This window comes from Nanorana parkeri, unplaced genomic scaffold (genome assembly GCF_000935625.1).
Source record: "Nanorana parkeri isolate BGI_ZX_2015 unplaced genomic scaffold, ASM93562v1 scaffold110, whole genome shotgun sequence".
NCBI lineage: Eukaryota > Metazoa > Chordata > Amphibia > Anura > Dicroglossidae > Nanorana > Nanorana parkeri.
The window spans coordinates 541,975-562,488 of NW_017306378.1; the positions used below are offsets into that span (position 1 = coordinate 541,975).

The 20,514-nt window shown below is 40.9% G+C and overlaps 1 protein-coding gene across 1 annotated transcript in view; it reads right to left on the reverse strand.

Moving 5' to 3' along the window:
• KMT2C (lysine methyltransferase 2C) overlaps positions 1-20,514 on the reverse strand; it is a 184,553-nt gene that overhangs the window by 70,853 nt on the left and 93,186 nt on the right. Inside the window, exons 13-16 of the mRNA XM_018553120.1 lie at positions 19,173-19,897; positions 12,531-12,650; positions 1,459-1,572; positions 149-250 (exon numbers count right to left, since the gene is read on the reverse strand). Coding sequence (XP_018408622.1) covers positions 149-250; positions 1,459-1,572; positions 12,531-12,650; positions 19,173-19,897 — 1,061 coding nt within the window. The remainder of the gene's footprint in view (positions 1-148; positions 251-1,458; positions 1,573-12,530; positions 12,651-19,172; positions 19,898-20,514) is intronic.

The window sequence follows — 20,514 nt, forward strand, 5'->3', positions numbered from 1 at the left end:
ATTACCAGCCACCTGGCTTCCTAATTGGCCGGGAAGCCGCCTCAATGCTGATTGGCGGGGAAGTATTTTTTATACAAGAAATGTGCAAACAATGTTTTTTTTTCAGCTTTTTTTTGCGATGACCCTTAATGAGAAAATAATTGCCAACCTGATGCAAGGTGAACTTGTCGCTTGTGGAAAATAATACAACTGTGTTGTGCATTGAGGTTTCTTCCTCCTCCTTGTATGCTGAAAGATCAACTGTGGTTAACTGCAAGAGGAACAAAGAACATTCAGAGGTCTCAGGAATATCCAGCATGTTCCAGCATTAGCACATCATCCCCAAACAAAACTTTCCCAGCCTTTCTGTAATACTAGTCACTAGAGCACTAACACACACCTATCAATTTGTACCTTGTTAACTCTAACAGCAGCAGAATGTTAATATGAATATTTGCCTTAACACTGTGACTGCCCGTCTTGTACATGACCTGCATACACAACCATTTAATAGACCAGTGCTAGGGCAAGCTGAGCAGGGAGAAATATCATTTTAGAGGCGAGTCATTTACAAAGAGTGCACTCTTCTGGCAACTCTTAGTCTGTCATTGTTCTGAAAATCAAAACTGAAACTCTGTCCGCTTATCTCCTACTCTGTCCACCTTTAGGCGATCCTTGAAAACTCATCTCTTCAGGGAAGCCTATCCCACCTCGACATAACTGTCCAGTTACTTCTTCCACTAACTCAATCTCAACAGTTATTACCGTTTGTATCACTTGCCCCTCCTACTAGATTGTAATCTCTCACCAGCAGGGCCTTTCTAACCCTATTGTACTGAAATTGTATTGCATCTGTACTGTCTTCACCCATTTTGTAAAATGCTGTGCAAACTGATGGCATTATATAAATCCTGTATAATAATATAACAATCATAATATGAAGCTCAATTCACTTGGGGTAAAACACCATTTAAATTTAAAAGATACAATGAGATTTAAAAATTACATTCACATAACTAAAATAATCCTTGTTGTAAAGGTTTGTGAATTGTACCTATAGTGCTCCCAGTGGAGGGAATGCCATATGAATTAAAAGTAGTAAACCCTAAACTGTTCAACCACAATGGTAAACCAAAAGCACATCATGGGAAATGGCTGCCCACAGGCGGAAGTAATTCCCTCCATACTACTCAGCCCCACATACATGATGCAATTTTCTGAGTTATTACTGGTAAATAAATTAGATTTTTTTTAAATTTAGGATTGCTGATGCAGCAAGTGAATTTGAAAGCCAATCAGATATTAGCTTTGACTAACCACAGGAATGTAACTGTTTGCTATGCAACCCTAACACTTCCTTTTGTGCACAAGTGTTAAAAAAGCAGAACTGTACCAAAGTAATTATCTTCTATAAAGTGTCCTAACATCTTTCTAAGATGGTCAATGTGCATTGAGGAAATCATATAGAAAATATTGTACCCCTGGAAATATATAGTTGCCTATAGGCGGTTTTAATTTTGATCGGCCTCTTCCGCCACGGCCGGAGAGCCCGGAACCTCTTTGTCTCCTCCTCGGAAATCCTGAGCCTCGACCCTGTTGAGATAACAGTAAAAGAAAACAAAATTCAACTGCTGCAAATATAAAAATACATTAACCTATATATTACAGGGATAAGGGGGACAAAGAGGAAACAAAAAGGAAAAAAAAAAGGAAAAAAAAAAAAAAGGTAATGGCGGGGGGACAACGAAGGACTAGAAGCAAAGTGCACGCAGCAACAATGCCTGCAGCAAAATGATTATAACTCATTATTTAGTGCAGATTAGAAAACAAAAGCAAGATTGGTTCCTACAACCACCACCTCCAGGTCCCCTCTCCTCCTTTTTTTCATATATCTAAATCTCTTTAGATATAACATTTTCTGGTTATGCTGTAAGCCTTATATGTTGTATAGCAGATAACCTGCTGTACATGATGTTGCAATTCATAACTATATGAATACCATTCCAGAAACTAACCACCACAGACCTGAGACTCTTCAATGTGGTTCTACAATTTATTTAGAAATCACACAAACTAAAAAAATAAAATAGTCAAAAGTCACCAGAAAACCGTTTTACCTAGAATAAAATTGTGTATGTAAAAAAAGTAAAATCTATGTACACTGAGGCTGCACTTGCCAGATGGTGCATGCGCGGAGCTTGAGGCAAGACGACTGAGCTTTGAGCTCGGCGCCCAGACGGACCAGACTCACCCCTCCTAACAGCACGGCCGCCCCACAGCCGAAATACAGCGGATACCCGGGTTGACAGCACGAAGCGGGTCCGATCCACAGGCGCCGACGGCGGAAGGGAGTGAGAGCTTGATGGCGGGCTAGTCGACGAAGCGCAGGGACGCTAAACCCGCAACGGAATCGAGGTCAGGGGGCGGTACCTCCAGGAGGATAGCGGTGGAGCCCGGCGGCCGTCCCACTGCACTCGAGCGTAGCAGCATTGGAACTCGACCAGCCTCACCTCTCCTGGACGCAGTGACTACGGGGTCCCGCGGGGCCCACTCGCCGGGATCCCCCTCTTCTTTGATGGAGAGGACGCTAGAGGATATTCTAATGCCGCAGCAAGCCTCCAATGCCTCCAGCCCTGAGTTAACTGAGACGGACACCGATATGGCTGGGACTTACGGGCATATGGATTTAATAGCCAAATTTTCGGAAATGCTGGAGCAGGGTCTAAATAGAGTGGCCAAACAAATTACCTCGGATATCCGTATTGACATTAGAGACCTGGGCATCCGTATAGAGGCCATAGAACTAAAACTTGATAAAACAGTAGACTGTGTAAACCACAATACAAAGCGTATCCTAGGTATCCAACAAGATCTGGATGACGATACATGGAATATATAACCAGACCTGGGACTGGTTCCCCGGTTTTTAGTGTAATGTTTTGTGTAGGCCGCCTCTTTTATCTGAGGATCGGCCCTTTCCTTTTTTTTTTTTTCATTTTTGTGTGTTTATCCGGGTCCCACCCGGAAATTGGGGGTGTATGTTTCTGTCCCAGGGACCACATATATATGGGGTCTCATTCCTACACGGGCCTGGGCAAGATAGGCAACAAGCGGATGGGGTGGTCCTAGGGGCCGCTGCACTAAAGGATACTCATAGTCAAATAGGACAAGATGGCGACGTCTATTAAAGCCATCTTGCTTGCCTCTCATAATGTTCGAGGACTCAATTCTCCTGTAAAGAGGAAAATGGCTTTCCAGTTCTATCAATCGCAGAGAGTGGCTATTCTTTTTTTACAGGAAACCCACTTCCCCATATCATATCAACCTACCTTTCTCAACGCACACTATCCCCAGTTCTATATGGGTAACGCCCCGGATAAGACCAGAGGTGTAGCCATTTGCTTTAATAAAAATACGCCCTTTAGAAAATTAATGGAGATCAGGGACCCCGAGGGGCGTTACATTATGCTAAAAGGCTATCTGGAGGAAAAACTAGTTACCCTGATTTCTTACTACGCTCCGAACTCAGCTCAGATATCATTTTTTACCAGTATGTGGCAGAAGTTGTGTCCCCATGCTGAGGGGGCGGTGATATATGCAGGGGACTCGAATCTCGCGCTGGACAGTATACTGGACAAAAGGGGCCCAGGTGGGGGTAAAAGCAAACACCATGCGAGGACTAGTAAGCCATTTGCAAAGTTATTGAACATGCACTCATTAGTAGATATCTGGAGGGAGTTAAACCCCACAGTCAAAGACTATACCTACTTTTCACAGGTACACTCCAGCTACTCTAGGATAGACCACTTTCTAGTGGGGATCTCATTGGTCCCGTTAGCACAATCCTCTAATATTAAAGAGACGACCTGGTCGGATTATTCTATACTAACGCTACGCCTGTCTAAGATGGAGGATGTGATTAGACCATTCTACTGGCGCTTGAATGAATCCGTCTTGAGCGACCAGGAATCAAATGAAGAGATTCGCATATGCCTACAAACCTACTTTGAATTGAACGTAACACCGCATATCTCCCCTACCATGGTGTGGGCAGCTCATAAGGCCACAATCCGGGGCCGACTCATTGAGTTGGCCACTAGACATAAAAAAAGAAGGTCCAATTGAATAAACGAATTAGATTCCAAACTCCAACAGTTGAACCCATAAAAATAATCCAATACCAGAACATCTGACCTCTTTGGTCAAAACTCGACTAGAATTAAATTTATTAATGACCTCCAGGGCGGAAAAAAGTCTCCGTTGGTCAGAAAATAAATTTTATGCCCAGAGAGACAAAATAGGTACCTTGCTGGCCTGTAAAATAGCCCCTAGATCCCGAGTATATTCTATACCTAAAATACGCTGTAAGTCAAATATTCCATTTTTTGGGTACATTGAGGATGCCACCCCTTGGTCAGCCACTCCACACACTATACGAGAAGTGGTGTGTGGGGAGTGGTAGACAGAGGGGGGGGGTATTTCAATAATTTACCTCATATTGGTAGATACAAAGACAAAAACAACGTTTATGTTGGAATGGGAGGTAGATATGGCAATTGATAGATTCCTCCAGATGGAGGTCTGGCAGCAATGCTGCCACCGAGGCCTCCCCGGTTCACTTAATACATCCCTAACGGAGGCCAACTATAAGGTGCTATCCAGATGGTACATGGTCCCCGCCAGGATAATTCCAGGGACATCTCCTGACTGCTTCAGAGGGTGCTCAGGGCACTTTCTTCCATATATGGTGGCAGTGTCCTAAGGTGAGATCTTTCTGGAATAGATTGGTCGCTCTTATATATAGAGTGACCCAAGTGCGTGTCCCGAATGGGGCCCAATACGCTCTATTGAATTTTCCTATACCAGGAATCTCGAAAGCCCAGGATAAATTGATATCCTTCTTTCTTCTTGCAGCTAAAATAACTATAGCAAAATCTTGGAAGTCACCAACGATACCCTTCCAACAGGTCAAGGCAAAACTTTCATGGATAATGATACATGAAAAAATGCAGAGTATCCATATGGATTCCGAAAAGAGTTTTGAATTGACCTGGTCTCCATGGACTGGTTATCTTGGAGTGTCGGCTGCGATCTGACCAGCCCTTAAACATTCGCAAGATTGAGTGGGACAGGAGACTAGAGAAGACCCCCCTTTCTCTTTTTTTTTTCTTTTCATATCACCTTTTCTTTTTTTTTCTTGTTTTACCCTTTTTTTTCTTTTCTTTTCCTTTTTCTATTCTTGTCTATTTGTATGTTGTTGCATACTGGGTGAAGAACTTGGTGTTGTCACCAGACAAGGTTTTAAATAAGATGGAGAGTACGCTCACCCTAGGACGAAGGGTCCATAATATTTTGAGGCAAGAGAGCCTACGTAAGGAGTTGGACTTATTTTGGGAAGCACTATATTGTTAAAATCACTAAGGTCAAAGGTTGATAACTGGCCAAACTGGAAACAAAGTAAAATAAATGCACTATCTTTAATATAAACACGAAAGATAATTTAGGTGGTACACTATAAGGTTAATGGAAAGATCTACATTGCAATTATAAGACAACACTCACGTGTTAAGTTGTAAGTCTGGGGATAGGATATAAAGAGGGCGTATTAGAAATATAATAAAGAAACACACATTAAACACGATTTGATGATAAAGGACACTCCCTCTCTTCACAAGGAAACGTAATAATTGTATCCATACACAGATTGTCAAAATTTAGGTGAAGGTTTTATAGAAATAATGACATCACGCCACAATTAATTTTTAATGATTTTTTATTATCATAAGCATAATTGACGATTTAGAGCATAGATGTAATTCGAGGGAGAGAAGTATTCCCTACTGAGATAGAGGGACGTGGTCTTACCAGTAAAGTATCCATGACAGCCTCATGACTTACAAAACATAGGGTGGTAGATAGTACTCTCTATATAAAGGATGTTATGGTAAAAATAGAATGAATTATGTGGGGATTTTTGTGGTCTGAGGACACTAAAATGTTTTTACAAAGCATCCAGTTGCAAATGTATACCTGTTTGTTTAAATGTGAGGAAAAAAAACGGATAAAAGACTTTGAACAAAAAAAAGTAAAATCTCTTTTGCTCAGTCACATGGAAAAGTTTTAAAACACCCTCGGGTCAAATGGTAAGTTTTATTGTGTCTAGATGTTTGTACATGCCACATTTATCTTTTTCATCAGTCTGTTGAGCTCACCAAAGAGTAAATGTGCATTAAAGTTATAAATTGGTTTCATGCAAAGATTGTGTTAACATATTTTCACTAAGTAGTACACTAAAATAAAAAAATCACTACAAGACAATAAAGTGTCATTAGGCCAAGGGTGCTCAAACTTTTTAATGTGAATGTCAGAAACCTGTACTGCGAAAAAAAGCATAGGCTGGCATTGCTGACTTTCTGAACATGCTAACTACTGGTCTTAATACTATAATTCACTGACCCAGAAGAAACCTGAGGGAGGTAAAGGCAAAGCAAGGTCAGAAATCTGGATTTGCATAATTGTTCTGGATCAATTTTTAATCGGTATGGTAGTCTGGCAGAAAGTATTTATAGAAGGAGACGTCAACAATAGCAATCTCTTTGCTCCAGAATAAAAGATTTCCTTTATAGTAGACCTTACTAAGTGAAATATGGGGCTGCCATATGCATATCTCATTCTGATAATGTTAGTTACCTGACTGTTAAGCTGACCAACTGTCAAAATTTTAGGACCTCATGCACATAGGTGCCTGGGGATTCCTGTGTCCACACAGATGCGGCTTGTTCCAGGGCAAGCATCTATCCCAACCCGCAGGTAAACATACCATGAACGATTGCATGCAGACAACCACGGACAGATGCAGCCACTGTCATCCTATGATTAACTTGAATGAGTACAGTGACGGCATCTGCACAGACACTCCTGGAATTCCAGCCACAAGAATCCGCAGGTGCCCCCTGTGCAAGAAAAATTTATCTATATCCACACTCAGAGAAAACATAAAAGTCCTTGGAGAACTATGAGGTGAGTGCTTTTCACTCACCTCATAGTTCTAGCCGACCTGTGACAATGAGACTGTCACAGGTCGGCTCAGTAGATCGGGAGGTGAGCGAACATATACCAGGTTCGCTCACCTCTCTGCCGTGACATGGGGAGGGGCTGGATTCCCCTCTCCCCGCTCCGATCTGCCAGCGCTGACTGGCGGAACGGACGGGGGAGGGGGCGGGTACAGCTGGCTCTGCCTCTAGATAGGCAGAGCCAGCTGTCACTCACGCAGCTGGGCGGATCCCGACATCTAAGTCGGGATCCGCTCCAGGTGCGGCGTCTCAGTATACCGCGAGCTGTAGCTCGCGGTATACTGAGCTTAGGGTAACGGGAGGACGCTAGTTTGTGTCCTCCCGTTACCCTAAGGAGAACTATGGGGAAAAGCCCTAACCCCATAGTTCTCCTTTAAGGAGGACCTTTACCCATATCTTTAAAATAACAAACAAACACACCTTTAGAAATGTTTAGTAATGACAATCTACAAATACATACTTCTAGATAATAGTCAGCTTTTTATTCTTTGCATACCTTATTTCTCTTTTCTTCCCCAGTCTTCTGGCAGTGGGCATATTAACTAAGGGTAGGTTACTAGCTCCCCATTTACTTGCTGAAACTCTGGCACATGTGACTAGGACATGTGACCATGCACATCTCAGGGGAGGAAAATGCCACAAGATCTCATTAGATTACATTGAGATTTCCCAGCAATGCTCTGCTAATGTAACCTTCCCAAGATGCAATGCTCTGGCACATTACATCATTTTGCCAGAACTGGACCAGGAAGTAGTCGAACTCTACTTGTAAGTCTGTAAAAAATAAGTCAAGGCAACTGGACTTGTTGTATTTTTCTTGAAGACATTTCACTGGTCATCCAACCAGCTTTCTCAATTCAAAATTCAAAAATAAGTCAAGGCAACTGGACTTGCTGTATTTTTCTTGAAGACATTTCACTGGTCATCCAACCAGCTTTCTCAATTCAAAATTGAGAAAGCTGGTTGGATGACCAGTGAAACGTCTTCAAGAAAAATACAGCAAGTCCAGTTGCCTTGACTTATTTTTTACAGATAGACCATGACCTGGATGAATGAGAACCTTCACAGACATATCTATTTGTAAGAAAATAAAAAACAAATTTGTTTACCTAATGAGGTTAGAACTGCATGCTGCCATGATTTTTACTGAAAGGGGGTAAAGGTCCGCTTTAATCACCCAAAAAAAAAGTGTGCGGGCATATAAGGGATCAGAATGACTAAATTTGTGGTTAAGGGATTGTTGGAGGTTTCATTTTCTATGTAACATAGAAGTGCTTTCCTGCATACCTGCTCAGGGATAGAGTGACGGGTACTCAGGGGCAACAGAAGATCAGATGTTACCACATCACCTATTTGCTACCTGGTTGTCATATACATTAAAAAGAAACTGGCATATATGTCATTCCTAATTTAACCAGAACACTTCTCATTCAATTGCTATTCTACTATTTCTGATCTTCGGACAATGTCGTTCAGGAAAAAATGCACCTAAGGTAGAGACGCTTGTGGTGCAATTGCGCCACATTTCATCAGCATGGCAGGCTTCCCTCATGACAGCAACTTAGCTGATCCGTGAATATATTTTTATATTGAGTGCTCATCCAGCAGCCCTCAACTCTTTAGTGTTACGCTGGTAGCCTTCATGACATGGTAAAAACAAGTTTGGCATGCAGATGTTTAGCATTACTGCTGGCATAGTCTGTTTCCAAGACTATAAGTGTACGTGCAGACAATTTGAATACCATGGGAAAGGATTAGAGGGATCAGGTTTTTGCTGCTATCTGGGTCTCAGAATGGTTTCTATCAAATCTACAGGAGCATTTGTACCAGCAACCATACAGCACTCTTCAGCAAGCATGCAAAGTCTTTTTTTTTTTAATGGGATAATATATAGGCAGATTTGTAGCTCAGACGACACTTATCAGAGGAGAAAAATACAGCCCTATTTTATTCAGAATGTGAGCAGTTCGCAAATAAAGGGAGGTAGCAGTTATGCTTGGAGCTCATGACTGCACAGGCCCAAAAGCATTTTTACTCACTGCACTACCTGTAGTTACGTCCTATTCAACAGAAAAAAATGCAAGCTAGACCAAAATACAATACACTGCTTGGTGTTGTCGGTGTTTTGGTCAAGATTATAATTTTACATTAACTTCTAAAAAAAAAGTTTAATGGCACATGGTTGATTGATACAGTTGCTGGTTACAGTTTGTATAAGGACTACACATACATTACATTTGAAAAGGAAAAAGGGCTAAGTTGCTTCTAGGCAATAAAAGCTCTATATTGTTTGGTATTAACTAGGGATGCACCGATGCAATATTTATCTTTCGGTAATCGCCGATACCAAGTACCGATACCGTAACTTCCGCCAGCATGGAGCCAGCTTGCCGGGTAATCAGGAAGCCAGGCAGCGTGCCATTACCCGCTGCCCGGTTTCTTGATTGCCCAAAAAGCTGGCTCCATGCTGATTGGCCAGAAAGCCCAATCAGCATCGACCCTGCTTCTCGGCCAATCAGGAAACCGGGAAGCCCAAAAAATAATCTGAGCCCAAACAAAAGTGACAGCAATACCATCCCTTTGTTGAAAGATTACTGCTCCTAGTTCCAGCAAGTAATACATTTCACCATAAGAGCAAGGAAAGCACTGGGGGTACCATTTTTATTTAGACTTTGTGCACTGCAGGTGTTTAAGACCAGCAAGACATTGTGAAATAACAGTGAAGCCAATAGGATTTCTCTAAACAGTAACAGCCTCAGAGAAGTTACATGTTGAATAGAGCCCCCCTTCTGTTCCATACTCTCGAAGCACCAAGAAAAATACCAGTGAAATTATGTAACGAATACTTGCATGACACTACTAAAGGTGCCCAGACACTGCTCGATTTTCGTACGAGAATCGGGCGAAATCCTGCGATCGTACGAGAATCGAGCAGTGTGAACTAAACTAAAAAAACACTGCAATACCCACTATTCTCCTCATCCCCTCTACTTCCCCAACCAATCGATCCCACCTGCAATCCGCGGCCCTGAAAATCTCCTGCATATTTTAGCACATTACCCCATATTAAAAACACGATTGTCCAGGTATGGAGTATATGCAGAAAAACAAAAACATAAGCGCACGACTGATACTTGGTCACTGGATAAATCACGGGCTGTAAATTATGGTGTGCAGGCTCTCACTGACAGGGAGAGGACCCTGCAAATTCGATATATAAACAGAAAAAAACAAGAGAGAGAGCGCTACTACCTGGAGAAAACTTGTGTTGAATGGCATCTATTCATAAGAGAAAGAACAAATGTGTGTGACTTACGGTTGGAAGTCTGCAAAATGTGTCAAGGATGGTGAAAGCCAGCTGATTTGAAAAATGTTCCGGAGGGCTTGGCAGCGAAAGGGTTAAAGCAACCTGCACTATGCTGTGTAACATTGCACGTGTGTGTTATGTAAAGCATTTATCAAAAATTGTTTAGTAATTGTGCTCAAGCCACAGACTCCACTCAACTAACATTTATACAAGTTTTATATAAACCAATGCAGAAAGATTTAGCAGGCCTTTTGGATAGGTCTACAGCTAGTGATCACATGATACTGTACTAAGTGACCTCTCATGTTTTAATGTAAATGAAGGTGGCAGTGGCCACATATAAAGGGTTAGGGGGGATGGTCTAGTGAGCATTGGCAGGCTGTGTTTAAAGTATGGAATTAGCAGGACAACTCGGTGCACAAGCTAATGCCAACAAATATAAGCCATTGAGCAAGTAGGTTGTATAAAGGGAGGGTGAGGACCTAGCTATTTTTGATGCTATTAAGCATTAATTACATAATAACAGCATTGTTGGCATGCCCCTGCAGGCTTTTCTACCAACACTGGAGCATGAACAAGATTTTGAACTGCATGGAATTGCATTACCAATATGCAGCACCGAGTTCAAATGCCATATTGAATGCAACAGAAAGGGAAGATATAAAACTAAGATTAAACCTAAATTGAGTGGATTTGCTGATGTCAGATATAGGATAGGTCAGAACCTTTGTCAGTTTTTTTTTCCTGCAGTTTGTATACCTGTTGGGAAGATTCATTCTTTTTATTTCCACAGGAAAAGTGCAACAGGAAAAGAAAGACATGGGAAATCTTCTCAGAGGGGAGAAAAAAAAGCAATAGTTCTTAACTTTCCCTCACCATATCCAAAACATTAAAAAATATTTGGCCTGGAGTGGTCACTAAACTTGTTCATCTACCCAAAAGCAACATCAATGGAAAATGCTAACTGCTTGTTCGCAAAATAAAGTTGCTACCTAAAAGCCAAAGTACTAGTATCCCCCCCAAAAAAGTAAAATTACGAAATGATTCCTCTATCATACAAAAGGTCAGATTCAGTAGATCAGTGGTTCTCAACCTTTCTAGGGCCGGGACCCCTTGGTAACATTTGCCAAGTTGTGGTGACCCCCAAAGGTAAAAAAACACTGCTGCGCTAGGAGAGAGCTGAGGAGGACTCTCACCTTGCACAGCGACCCACAGGTTGGGAACCACTGCTATAGGCAGACAGGACCGGCGCTCTGCAGCTGGAACTAGAAGAATTGGATTTAAAGTGCGTGGCTATATAACGTATGAGGTACACACTCCGCAGTACTGTCACTGATAGGGATGTGCTCGGGCGAGTTCGCAGCTCCACGTGCCGAGCCCGCCAGGAAGCTGACAGCGCGCAGTGCCAATCACAGGCACGGAGACATTTCCCGATCTCTGCAGCTGCGGACCGGGAAAATGGAATGCATAGCTAGGTGTGTTTTACATATGTTTTTTTGCTTGAATACATACATATTGCACCCGCCCTCTGCTGCTGTCAATCACTAGAAGGGGACCTGATGGAGAACTTCAGGTCCCCCTCTGCTGATTGGCAGCATCAGAGGGCGGGTGCAATAGCTAGTTTGCTATTGGCTTTTTGAAAGTGAAATAGCCAATAGGAATCTAGCTATGCATTTCCTATGGTGGTTTTTTTTTTCCTCTGACTTACGGCGGCCCCCGATTTTCAAAAAAAAAAAAAAAGAAGGGGCAGAGAAAGGTCCAAACCTTTCCGGGAGAAAAGTCTCTCTCCCGGCGGCCGAGAGCCACTAGGCGACCCCTGGCAAATCATCATTCGACCCCGAGGGGGTCCCGACCCACAGGTTGAGAACCACTGCAGTAGATGAACCAGATAGAATTGTAGCAAAAGCACAAGGCATTGTGATACTTACACACTTGGAGGTTACATGCCAAAGACAGAAAGCAACACCATCCACAGCAGAACAGAATCACAGAGTAATTAATAAAACAATTTGCACATTGGATAATTTAAGGTGATTTGACCAAAGCTGGAAAAACAAGCACCTAATAAACTTAAAATGCAAAAATCTAAAGTCTACAGGGAAAGATGACACTAGTTCCACAGATAAAGGAAGGAGGGAAATGACACACAAGTAGAAATACAACTTATTTACCACTTTGATGCTCCATAACGGATTGCCGAGAAGCTGTCTGGATTTAAAAGTGTCCCAACCTTCTGAGCCATCAGCTGACCAGGAAGGTGGGCTCACTGTATTATGGGTACTCCAAGAGGCCTAAGACATGGCAGGTGAAAAAATACATGTATAAACTCAGCAACAGAAAAATAACAAAGCCAGCAACATAAAAGGTTAGAAAAGCCAAGCAAATGTAGACAACAAGGCTGCTGCAAGTATTCCTAAATATAGTACAACATGCACTGACTGAGACCTGTGGTGATAAGGAACACCTTAGAGAAGACGTCTTGGCATTAGCCAGTACAGTCCACATACATGCCACAGTATTTATTCATTTTGTTCCTCTTCTTCTTTACCATTAAAATTAGGGAAACTGCACATTTCAGGGGTATTTAGAAACATAAAAACAAATAGCCATGATAAAGAGCTCATACCATGCTTTCTTTTTTTATTAACTTAAAATGTACGCTGTGTCCAGCCAAAACATTAGACTAGAACAGTGAAGGGTTAGAACCTTTTACTTTGGTATGCGTTTCTGTTAGAGATTAACCCAAATTTAAAGGCTGGTGAATCAGTTGTTACCAACATAGAAAGTTATGGGAACTCTCTCTAACAGGGCATGACAAGGGTTCGAACCCTTCCCCACCTTATGGCAGGGTAGGAGAGGGAACACCTAGCAGGCATGCATAGCACTGGCCTCCACAAAATTTGATGGCAGAAATCCAACCCTACTGACTGATCTTACCCCCAAAATAGCTTGGGCTGTCGTGGTCAGGTGGGCATACAGGCATAAGAAAATCCCCAATCCAAATCAAGAAAGCCCAGATTAATAAGTGCTGTTTATTAGAAATCTTTGGACTAATTAATTCTACACAATGGCAGCTTGAGCTTACACAAGTAGCTTCTGACCATTCTGATGTTCTCTTGCCAGACCAGTAAAATCCAGTTAGATATAAGGGTACTTAGTAGCATTAGATCTAAGTGGCTAAATTATAATGAGGCATTAAACCTAATCTTGTGGCTCTAGTTCCAGTGATACTGAAAAGCTGAGAGAGGGGCAGAAGTGCCTTAGTAGTATAGTGTCAAACCCCATATAACTGTGATACTATACCACCAGTTTTACTATTCGGTTTTCAAACCAATGTCTGCCACCTGCTGGATTGCTGGGGGCAGAGGGGTTTGGGGAGGGCAGAGCAATGGCACTGAGCAGCCAAATTAAACAGGATTATTATTTTAGAATAGGACAGAATAAGGACATGGCCTTAAAGATATCTTTTCAGCCCGTCTTCTCTCCAAGAAACTTGCTGGAGAGTTAATCATACTCTTTTCTTGGAAAAGCTGAGGAGCCCATACCTTGCGAGAAGTCACTCCAGTACAGTGCAAGAGTGTGTTCTCAGGAGATTTGGAATTCTCATATATCACAGGACCACAGGAGGAGGATATCATCCTCGCCTAGACGAGCGCCACAAGCCAAGTTTAAAGGCATTTTTTTTTCCTTTTTAATTTGCCAGAAATTTCTACATGGGGGTGGGGCACAGTCTTCAAAATAAGTAAACCTTGAATTTTTATGCACGGTCCATTTTAAGATCAAAACAGCATGGGAGTAACAGTTCTCTGCATAGCAATGGATCTCCTGTCCCCACAGATATTCATCTAAAAACAGAGCAGAGACGCATCAAAGAAATAGAAAATCAAGCAGTGCTTTTCTTCTGAGCTTTCTCTGCACAGCCAGACATCAGTGGAAAGACAAGATATGCCTCGCCTAAAGAACTATTCTCTATGCTGTCCTCTGAGCACTGTATCTTTGAACCATCTTCCAGTTTTTGGCCAAAATGTGCTGAAGAGGAGGCAGGTTATAGAAACCCTGCATATAACCTTGTTTCAATTAACACTAAAAAAAAAAAAAAAAAGACAAATAAATTGATGAGAAAAGCTTTGATAGACAAAAACATTTAAAACAGTGGATTAGGACACCATCTCTTCCTTGAGGTTTCTAGGACTTGCCAAGTCAACATTTTAGGAAAATTCACAAAAAAGCAAAAAATAACTTCATACACTGCTAAGCAGACAATACAATAACACAAAGCAAAGAAAGCACAGCAAAAAGATGGTGTGGGAGCTTGGAATGGCAAGGCTGTCCACGTTACTTTCAATGCTCATGCATAGATGTAGCAGACATCTGGGCCAAGACGAGCCAATCACAAATTAAGTTTAAGGGTCAATGGCAGTAGCAAGCAAAGGGAGTACGGCCTGGGCATCATAGTACCTTGATTCTTCCCATACAGTTTGTGTGATACAGGAATGCAAACAATGTATCTATAGGTTAAGGCAAAGCTTGCATTTAAACTATATAAATTACATACAAGTGAACATGGGGCACAAATTACAAACTTTATCCAATGATGCATTAACAAGCTAATCGATGTAAATTTACTCCGAATAAAAAATAATAGTATACTTATTGATTTTGCCATTTTTGTATTTATTTCCAACTATGGGCAATGCTTGCAGTGCTTACTACAACACAGTTCCTGGCAGCTGAAATCCAGGCTAAGGAATTGTGTGGGATATTTTCAATGATGAATAAAAATGCATTCTCTGTAACAGGTAGTTGTGCCTAGAATAATTAGAAGCAGGATCTGGTCTGAGACAAGCTTAAATGCTCCAATATTCAAAGAATCAACTATTTTCATCCATACAGCAACTAGAAACTGCAGATACAGAAGATATATAAATAACAAAAGAAGCAAAATGTGGTAGGGCTATCCTCGGCAAACAGTTACAAGGTCAATAGAATTTAAAATGGAACTCCAGCTAGAATTGTATTTTTACATTTTGGATAGAGTGACCAAGAGTTGGATCCTCTTGTGCTTTTTTGCTGCTGCGTGTGTCCTTGCTGGGGAAATATCCTAAAACTTTTTTCCTACGACTAGGACAGAAAGGGAGGAGACGGTGTCCAAGTGAACATACGAATCCACTTAAAATCTAGCAGAGGCACTAAACCCTTTCCCACTCCACCAACAAAATGTGTTTTTATTGCCACCTGTAACCCATTGGAGAAATTAACCTATAAGGTTTGTCCCTGGCAACCAGTTACTGGGGCAGGAAATTTTAGGAATCACCATTATGCGACAAAGAACAAGAAATACACCTTCCTGACTCAAATCAAGAGGAATAATAAAAAAAAACAATGTTGCCCGGCGTCCCACCTTAATATAGGACATAGAAATGATGGTTGGCAGAACCAAATTCACCTCGACTTCCTTCTATAAATCTGATTTCCTCAAAAAAAAAAAAAAGACAGACAGACTGGTCCACCAACTGGACAAAGTAAATAAACAGCAGCCCAGCTTCAAACTACAACTTGTAAATCTGTAAATTATAAAAACTGTCCTTCTATACTGACCCCGCAATACCCTAGAGCTGCAAGAAAACTTTGCAGTAACGCAAAAGACTGAATCAAGCATGTACACCACCTACTTTATAACCTTCAAACCCTACAAGCCATTAAACTCAGAATATAATAAAACATAAAATGGGATAAAAATGTAACCAAAATTCCATAAGGTCTACGGATACAATCATAAAATGGCCACAAGTGCCTTTGCTATTTGCTGAAAAAAATATTTTAGCTTTTGGTTGAGTTCAGCGATAGAGGAAATGATACTTCTGCTGTCCTGTTTTCCAAAGATGAGAACAATAAATCTCCTTACAATCAGCTGACCTTGCAATACGTTCATGTAAGTGCACATGTATGTGTTATGCGTGTATAGCTCAAATTTTTCAATGGCTTGACTTAATCTCCGAGTTGTAGGTTTAAAGTGACACTAAACTCAGCTGTTAAATATCATAAAATGCATTAGAGTACCCAAACTATTAATAAAAATATAGCTCAGTTCTGTATCACTCGGCGGTAAATCCTCAAATCATCTCTGAATTGGTGCTGACACTGTCCTTCCTTCTGGAGGGTGGCTACTTTTGTTCCCCATGGCCCCTGTGTGTGCTATGAAGTAGACACCGCGCCAAGCTCCCTTCTGTGATGGACTACAACTTCAATACAAATTAGTAAAATAAACATGAGATTGTAGTCCATCACAGGAGTGCGTTTGGAGCGGTGATTATGATTACTTTACAACACACACAGGGACCATGGGGAACAAAAGTAGCCACCCTCCAGAAGGAAGGACAGTGTCAGCACCAATTCAGAGATGATTTGAGGATCTACAGCCGAGTGATACACAAATAAGATACATTTTGTTAACTCCTGATTTTAGTGTCACTAAACTTTTTTAAACTTTGCTAAGGACTAAGCTGCCTGTTGAACATCATAGTATTAGGCCTTGTGCACATAGGCTTCAACATGTACTTGTATGCTGTTAAAGCAACCTTCCGCTCTCGTCTGAGAATGCTAAACACAGATCTAAATAGGAATGTTGTCTATCACCTTAAACAAGCTGTTAGCAGGCTTCAGAATGTGAACAAATGAACTTGCAGCACACATTTTGTTATAAGGTGAACTTCCCCTTTAAATCAAGTCTCAAGTAGCGCTAAAGCTTTCTAACAGATTGTTTGAATTGAAAGCCCCAGTTCCCGCTAACATCTCCAAACTGAAGCTGAAGGGTGCTTTAAAGTCTGCATCAAAGAAGCTGAAAGATGCTGAAAGCTTTGTAAAAGTTTGTTGTACACACAGAATAGGTGAAGTTTAGGAGAAGGGGAGCGAGATCTGGGAGGCTATTACACACAAGAAAACTCAATAAATTCCCTTTAAGCCATAGGATCCAAGAGGACAAACACCGACACCTTGCTCTATCACAGATCAAATGGGAAAAACTAAGAGTTTGCTTAGACAACTTCATACTCCTAAAATGTGATAAAACATTACATTCAGCAAAACTGAAAAAGGAGAGTTAAAAAAAAAGAGGATTTTTGCAATTGGTAAGAGGGGATGACTGCAAATGTCCTTTAGTTGATCGGACAGTTTGTTATATTTTGCTTTTGTCAATGACAATTTTGTCTGACATGATAAACCACAAGTTGTATAATTAAATTGAATTTCATCTCAATTAATAGCAGATGTCAACTCCTATCCAAATAGTAAAAGTAGGATAATATTTCAGATAAGAAGCTGAAATGTCTACATGAAACCAATTATGGTTTAATCTTTTCTGCTTTCAATGTGAGAGTGAATAATATGCAGACTGGGACCGGACATCCTCGTAAGAGGCGCATTTGTTCCAACATCCTCTATTATGTCATTTTAAATAACTGCACAGATTACTATGTACAGAACAGGAGAAGCTAAAACTGCATAACTGAGGCAGAGCTTCTTTTCTGGTTTAGTTATAAATTACGGATTATAAATACGGACATACACAGATTCTCCTTTTCCACTTCTCCAACATGTGCCTGGTGGTATGAAGATTCTCCTCTAATTTCTTCTTATAGACTAGCTTTTCCAAAGCTGGGGTGGGGCTATAGTATGTTTGGTGGTCAGATTAGATTCAAGCAGGGCTTAAGTAGAAAGATGCTTTCCAGCACTAGTAGATTTCCATTCACTTTAATAGACAGTTCTGAGGCCATGTTTGACCTGCTTTACATTACTTTGAGTAACACTGAGATGCAGCCGCACAGAGGCCAAAATAGGTCACATGAAGCCTTTTGCGTGTACATAAAAAAAGCAGTGTTAGACAACACCCATCTACAAAATCCCTGTGCACAAAACTAGTAGTATCGACCTCCAGGAGTTCATGCGTCTCTAACACTTCAATAAGAAAATTTGCATATGAGAAGCTGCATATGTAAAAATATGCAACACCTGAAGAACCAAGGAGATGAGAAGATATTAACCAACACCTCAAAATTAGCCTCTAATGGGTTGAAACATTGTCCATTTGATTAAGCACAGTTGTGTGATTCTAAAAAGCCAATTATATCAAGTTTATCTAAAGCCAAAATATACAGGGTTAGTCACTAAAGGGTGAAGGGTTTGAAGAAGGGAACAATCGAGGCCAAAATTGTGGATTGTGAATCACCCTGTAACTTCTTTTGTTTTTGGATAGAGTGGTGAAAGGTTAGATTTTTATTGCGGTCTGTCCCCAGTGGGGAGATTCACACACTCTTTTTTCCTGGTTACCAATGTTACTGGGACAAAAAGCGATGGAAAAAATAGACTTTAGTTACATTTTCCAGATAATTTTCACTAAAAATTGGAGTCATGTTTCTTCCTAAATGTTTTGTGTAGGGCTGCTTATAAAATGCTCAGCGTTACCCATTCAGCTGCCAAAAGTTTCAGCTTTACAAACGTGATATATGAAAGTCCAAAAGGTGAGACAGCCACTCTTTCCACAGCCAAACCCCAGCCTGGAGCTTGAAGGTTAGCATTATATATAAGTTAAGCATACATTTTTACTACTCCATACATACAGTATAAAAGGGGTTGGTTCGAGATTAAGTATTAGGTTGCTGTTCAATAAATTAAACTTACAATTCAGAAATAAAGCATCATTAGACTAATAACACAAACCATCACATTACAGTCTTATCATTTAGTGGACCATGCTGTGGGATAGATTTAATTAGCAAACACAGTTCTATATAAGCCATTAAAAAAACAAAATATACCTGTCTGGATCTTGGCCGGCCAGGAGAAAACTTCCTTTTGGTAATAGCTGGCTTACCCATGCCAATTTTTGGAGTTACGGAAACAAATGTGGTGGAAAAGGCATTTGCTGTGCTAAAACTATGTGCCGGAGTTTGACTTTGAAACAGGTCATTCGAAGAATGAAAGTCGATGGATACTGCTGGTGAGGATGACACACTGGTCTTACTAGTGTCAACAGAGGTGGCAGGGGAATCCATTCCTGTAGGAGACTTCAGAATTTTGAGCCCTAAGGGTGAGCTAATTTCTGTAAATGGCTCACTCTTTGGAATGGCTTCCATGTCTTGAACATCCATGGTTTCTGAAATAAGAGGATCCTCTTTCTTTGTTGAAATGTGATCATGGCCCCTGCTCAAGTCAAAGTGCTCATCTAACTGTGCATAAGCATCATCCGTGAGTTTGACTTTGCAAGGCGATTTACAAGAGTCCTCAAGAACACGTGAAAAGGTTTGTGATTTACATCTATCCTCGGATGAAGTTTCAGAGTTCTGTGGTTGAGGGCGATTTTCTTGCTCTTGAAGACATATCGGTTGCTGAGGTGACATGTTCTTTTCAGATTCAGCCTTAACTGTCCCATCATTGGATAGCATGTATGTCGTGTCGGAATGAGACACATCCATACTGTCCGTATTGACTTGACTGGGTGGCTTGCTTTCCTTGTCTGGTTTGACGTCATTCTCTGGTGTCTCTATAATAATACAGAGATAAAGATACATGTAAAATAAAATACTCCTAATACCAGGTCTTGATAAAGTCAAGTGCTAAACTAAGTTTTTGTATGTTCTCCTTATGCTGCACCAATAAACAATGTAAACAAGTATCAAAATCTATAAGGGCAACAAAATGATGGTTTTGTTTCTCTGCATATGATACTATAACAATCTCACAAGAAAGCCTCAGAAGTAAAAACCCACAAAAAGTTACAAAAAACATCTGTTTTACTCAGCCAATAACATGCCTAATTTAATTTTCTGAACTGCAGCTAGAGCTGGGAACAGACACATCGGGTATCTATGGTACACACTGTGGCTTCTGGCAACCAGGTTTAATCACTATCACTTTACCAAGAACTTCATTCTCTTGTATAAAGGACTTCTGTAATTGGTCAATTAAGAGACCACTAAACGCCACCTACATTGGGTTACACTTGGTTCATGGTAGAGTTACCATAAGTTAGATCTTAATTTTAAGTCATCTTTTTTCTAATCTCCATGATTTGTTTTTACTCTGATACTGCATGTGCTTCATGTTAAAAATCAAAATCCACCCAGTTTTTGGAGCTAACTTGATGGCTGTTCACCTGAA